Source organism: Bos taurus, chromosome 9 (assembly GCF_002263795.3).
Source record: "Bos taurus isolate L1 Dominette 01449 registration number 42190680 breed Hereford chromosome 9, ARS-UCD2.0, whole genome shotgun sequence".
Classification (NCBI taxonomy): Eukaryota; Metazoa; Chordata; class Mammalia; order Artiodactyla; family Bovidae; genus Bos; species Bos taurus.
Genome location: NC_037336.1, coordinates 77044851 through 77050765, shown reverse-complemented (window position 1 = coordinate 77050765; position 5915 = coordinate 77044851). Strand labels below are relative to the sequence as shown.

The 5915-nt window shown below is 47.9% G+C and overlaps 1 protein-coding gene across 1 annotated transcript; it reads left to right on the top strand.

Moving 5' to 3' along the window:
* The first annotated feature begins 2193 nt into the window (after nucleotides 1–2193).
* On the top strand, nucleotides 2194–4603 carry CITED2 (Cbp/p300 interacting transactivator with Glu/Asp rich carboxy-terminal domain 2). The gene is given in 2 exon segments (NM_001075819.1): nucleotides 2194–2433; nucleotides 2900–4603. A coding segment is annotated over 1 exon segment (822 nt). The 5' UTR covers nucleotides 2194–2433; nucleotides 2900–2907; the 3' UTR covers nucleotides 3730–4603.
* The last annotated feature ends 1312 nt before the right edge of the window (nucleotides 4604–5915 follow it).

The window sequence follows — 5915 nt, the reverse complement described above, 5'->3', positions numbered from 1 at the left end:
GAATTTTTTTTTTTCCTCTAAGGGTTGGGGGATGGGGAGGTGACCTTTCAAGGGATTTCTCAATAGTTTGTGGAACCACTGGAGCAGGATGGAGCTGCACCTTTCTTTAATGGTTTCAAGGGGAATTTAGATTAGACATTCAAGAGCCAGTCCTTGTGTCGCAAGACACTGCAGTACAAGGAAGGGAAGTAAACAATCTATCTGGCAATTTTTGAGGGGGAGGGGGCTGGGGCGGGGAAAGTTGACCAGTATTTTTGAGTCTATTTTTTTGATAGGAAGTATCAAGTTTGTTGTTGTTGTTTTCTCAAGCCTCTGATTCTGTAACTGCAAGCCCATGACCTACAGGTATAAGTCGTGGGTGGACAAGAGATCAGGGGATTCTTGCAACCCAAACTGCAATATGCTCCTGTGCAAACATTTTTTGAGGTTTAAAAATTATTGCACGCACGGTTATAAATGATGGAGGGTGTGGAAAAGGAAAGAGAGGAAGACAGTAACAATGTTTAAATCCATATATTAACTATTCTACACATATATAACTAAAGGAAGACAGAGAGGTAATAAATTCAAATAATCAGGATTTGCTCTCTTCTGCAAATTCTTGAAAGGGGAAATGTATCAGAATTTCCAGTCTTCAAAAAGGGCCTTAAAAAGTCCTGTGAGCAAGATGCAGAGAGAAAAAAAAAAGCGGGGTGGGGTGGGGGGGGAACTTGCTCTTCACAGCAGGAAGTCGTCAATGGATATCTAGTTATGAAGAAACAACTCTGAACAGAAGTCCTTATTCGGAGCGCTAAACTCACTTTTACCACATAAAGAGCAATTTAAAAGCTCCAAGCAACCTCATCACGGTGTTGGGGAAACAATTCGGCTTCCCCATTTGAGAAAGCAAGAGAGCTCCGACTGGGTAGTGGCCCAGGCCCGCGTTAGGGCTTTTATTTGCAAGTCAATGAGCCAAATGGACGACCAGGCTAGTTGTGCCGCGTTCTGGGAAGCAAGGTTATTATTATCGCCTATTGGCCCACTGAGCAATTTCACTGAAAAGGAAGAGTCCCAGCAGTGTGTGTGCGCGCGCGGTGCCATACGGGACGTGCAGCTACGTGCCCACCTCCAGAACGACTTTATTTACAAAGCGATTACCATGTTATCTATTTGTTTTCCTTTTCCAGCTTCAGCAGCCTTACTCAGCCCTCGAATTTCTTAATTACAAACCCGTTCGCTTCTAAATCAACCCCAAACCGTCAGGCAGAGCCCGGAGGGAGGCTGTGCAAGTTTGCACACACCCCCACCTCCCGGATCAAGGGCAACAGCAGAAGCAAGAAACTGTGTATGTGCAAAAAGGTGGATCTGGGGACGAGGATCGCTGAGTTTGTTTACAGAGCAGAGACGCCTCAGCTCGGATGCCAAAGCTACCAAGAGCTGCAAACGCAAACTTAGCAGAAGCACACGTACCCCGGGAGCGGCAAGCAGCCGCGAAACCGCGGACCGGATTCCTAGGCGCTGGAGCGGGGGCGGCCGAGCCCGCGAACGCGCTCGGTCCACCTGCAGCGGCTGCCGCTGCCGCTCCCCGCCCCCAGCTCCTGTCCTTGAAAGGAGTGGAGGAAATGCATCTACACGCAAAATGTCTAGATCAGGTTTACCTACTGCTCCTACAAAAACACAAAGGCACAGTTCAGGAAAGCGCGCACAGGGGAGGGGGCATTATTTGCCCGGGGCTTAAAAACCCACTAGGGTAAACACAGCCATTCTTTGCAACCCGGGTAGGCTTTTGCAAAGCCGCGGAGGCAGAAAGGCACTAAACAGGGGGCGCTGTGTGAACCCTATTTTCCCACAGAAAGCAGCCCAGGTCGCTAGGTGAGCTCGAGGTGGGGATTCGGCCAGAGTGGGGCGGTGAGTTTTCCTAGTTTCTCTCGCGGCGGGCGCTACCTTCGGGCTGAGCGTCCAGGGAGGACTTTCTGCGCCGGGGCGGTCTGGCCTGGTATTTGTGGGCCGCGAAGAAACCAGAATCGGGGGGCAGCGGGGCGGGGCCTGGGCCCTCAGGCTCTGCGCACGTGCCTCTGGCCGCGGGGACGCGGCTGCCCAGCCCGGTCCTGCGTGCCTGATGTTCCGGAATCCGCGTTTGCCCGCCGCCCGCCGGGGAGGCTCTCGCTCCTCCCTTCCTGAAATCCCTTATATTAACTGTGGCCAAAGCCCGAAGAAACACAGCTCATTGTTGGCAGCTGCCGGGCGGTCTTGCCGAGCTGTGAGTGCAGCAGAGGGGAAATAAAAGGGAACGGCTCCGATCCTGCCCCAGCGGCTGCTGCAAGACTTCGGCGCCGACTTCGCGACTGCGAGCGCCTTCCACGCCAGGAAGGCCCCGTCTATGTGCTGCTGAGCCGGTCCTGGACCCGACGATCCCGCCCTCGGTCTTCGGAGCAGAAATCGCAAGGACGGAAGGTAAGTGCGTCGGGCGAAGCTGGCTGGGGCTCCTGCCAGGCCAGTCCTCCGAGGGCTGGGTTTGCCCGGAGGAAGAGCGCGAGGCGGAGCTGGGGAATAACAACAGGATGTGCAACAACAGGATGAGAAGGGCTGATTTAATGCCTGAAGTTCGCGGCTGGGCTATGGGGCACTTCCTTTATTAGGCGACTTCGGGGAGCCAGAGCGGGGTGTGGGCTTGGGTCCCCCGCCGGATCGCAGGGGAAAGAGCTGTTTGTGCAGCGCGCAGATCTTCTGTTGTGGATGGCAGGTCTTTCCTTGGTGGGTAGCCCGGGTGCACAGGCTCCTAGCGGGATCTTCGGGATGAGGATTCGCAGCTGAAGTGCGTCGGATGAACCTGGGAGCCAGGGGCGAGGAAAAGTGGGGTGCGCCGTGGTGGGCGACACGTGTGGCGCGGGGTCTTACCGTCTCCCCTTTTCACTTGCAGGACTGGAAATGGCAGACCATATGATGGCCATGAACCACGGGCGCTTCCCCGACGGCACCAACGGGCTGCACCACCACCCTGCCCACCGCATGGGTATGGGGCAGTTCCCTAGCCCCCATCATCACCAGCAGCAGCAGCCGCAACACGCCTTCAACGCCCTGATGGGCGAGCACATACACTACGGCGCGAGCAACATGAATGCCTCGAGCGGCATCAGGCACGCGATGGGGCCGGGAACTGTAAACGGAGGGCACCCCCCGAGCGCGCTGGCCCCCGCGGCCAGGTTTAACAACTCCCAGTTCATGGGCCCCCCGGTGGCCAGCCAGGGAGGCTCCCTGCCAGCCAGCATGCAGCTGCAGAAGCTCAACAACCAGTATTTCAACCATCACCCCTACCCCCACAACCACTACATGCCGGATTTGCACCCTGCTGCGGGCCACCAGATGAACGGGACAAACCAGCACTTCCGAGATTGCAACCCCAAGCACAGCGGCGGCAGCAGCACCCCCGGCGGCTCGGGCGGCAGCAGCACCCCCGGCGGCTCTGCGGGCACTTCGGGCGGCGGCGCGGGCAGCAGCAATAGCGGCGGCGGCAGCGGCGGCGGCAGCAGCAGCAACATGCCCGCCTCCGTGGCCCACGTCCCTGCTGCAGTGCTGCCGCCCAATGTCATAGACACTGATTTCATCGACGAGGAAGTGCTCATGTCCTTAGTGATAGAAATGGGTTTGGACCGCATCAAGGAGCTGCCCGAACTCTGGCTGGGGCAAAACGAGTTTGATTTTATGACGGACTTCGTGTGCAAACAACAGCCCAGCAGAGTAAGCTGTTGACTCGATCGAAACCCCGGCGAAAAAAAAATCAAATACCCCAACTTCTTCGGTGTGAATTAAAAAAAAAAACATTCCCTTTAGACACAGTATCTCACTTTTCAGAGCGTGAAAGGTTTGAGAACTTGGAAACAAAGTAAACTATAAACTTGTACAAATTGGTTTTAAAAATTGCTGCCACTTTTTTTTTTTTTTTTTCTGTTTTTGTTTCGTTTTTGTAGCCTGGACATTCACCTCCCTTATGTAGTTGAAATACCTAGCTAACTTGGTCTTTTTTGTTGTTTGTTTTTACTCCTTATTTCCTCACTTTCTCCAGTGCTCAACTGTTAGATATTAATCTTGGCAAACTGCTTAATCTTGTGGATTTTGTAGATGGTTTCAAATGACTGAACTGCATTCAGATTTATGAGGAAAAGGAAAAATTGCATTAGTTGGTTGCATGAACTTTGAAGGGCAGATATTACTGCACAAACTCTGCCATCTCGCTTCATATTTTTAACTATGCATTTGAGTACAGACTAATTTTTAAAATATGCTTAACTGGAAGATTAAACAGATGTGGGCCAAACCATTCTGGATCAGGAAAAGTCATACTGTTCACTTTCAAGGTGGCTGTCCCCCTCCCCCATATGTACAGACAATAATAGGGTGTGGAATGTCGTCAGTGGCAAACATTTCACAGATTTTTATTTTGTTTCTGTCTTCAACATTTTTGACACTGTGCTAATAGTTATATTCAGTACATGAAAAGATACTACTGTGTTGAAAGCTTTTTAGGAAATTTTGACAGTATTTTTGTACAAAACATTTTTTTGAAAAAATACTTGTTAATTTATTCTATTTTAATTTGCCAATGTCAATAAAAAGTTAAGAAATACTTGCTTTCTAGAAGTCATTTGGGGGTGGTTATTCCCTTTGGTGGCTTTGTTTTTTCCTCTTGAACACTACTGAGGAGAGTCAGCATTCCAAAGGATAAATTACAGGACACTAAAACAGGTCATGATGAGCTTAAAGTGGAGAGCAGGATTTAACATAATTGGCATAATGCTTCATTGTTATCACTGTAACATGCCTCTTGGTGTGGTTTAATCAAAAGCTGCAAAGTTGTCAAAGAGCAATTTTTTTTTCTTAATTGCCATCATCTTCAAGTGTACTCCAGAGTTAGAAAGGTTTGTAATACTAAATGTTACAAATACTGTTTCACAGGGTGGGAGGGGGAAATCAAAGTGTTTCTGGTTATATCTGATTCAACTACTTAAATGGAGGTAGACTGGAATAAAATACTGGGAGATTGATGAGGATGGCATTAAAATATAAATCTGCCTTTATCTCTAGTGACGAATTTTATTTCTCAGCAAAAGTACTAAAGACAGGCACACATTTTCTGGCTTGAGGGGGGTGGAATTCCACCTTGAGGTTTTCTATTTTTTCTCTTACAATATTTAAAATTTACTCAGCAAGGTTGATGCAAAGGTCAAATTAAGAGTCTTCACAAGATGTTCCCTCTCAAGCATGCCGTTTTCCAGAATTCTGAGCTTTTACTATTACACACATTGGGTGCAAAGGACATAACGATAAGATCCTTTTTAATTTTACCTGCATGTGTTATCAAGAAGACATAACTACAGTGAAGTAGGTGTCAAGTTTTGCCTTGTATAATCAAGCAAAGGAAAAAGTAATATTGTTAAAATTTCAAATAATCCCAATTGGCAGGAGAATGAATTTTGTTTTCCCTTTCATGTTTACCTTCATAAAATCAACATATCTATATTCATGGAAAAAAAAAGTTATACATAACCCACTGGAGGAGAACAGAAATGTAGGTTGTGGAAAATCTCACAATCCTTTAAAAGAACATTTCATTTAGACTCAGATTCTAATCTTAAATATCATATTTCACAATAAAAAATCAGGAGATGAAGGTATAGAGAAATGTTAAATTATAGTGAGTCTGACGTAAAGGCTGATTTCAGTAAAATTCAGATCACCTATTCTATAATTCTGTTTCCAAGGCAGGCCATTAAGATGTACACTCCACTGGGTTTTTTATACCTCTATAATTGACACTTCCTTATTAAAAATTATTTTGTAAGTAATTTCACTGAAAATATACCATCATTCAAAACTCTTCACTCCGTTTAAAGGCTAATCCAGATTTCCCACATTAATAGTTAAAGCTGAAGTTTTCT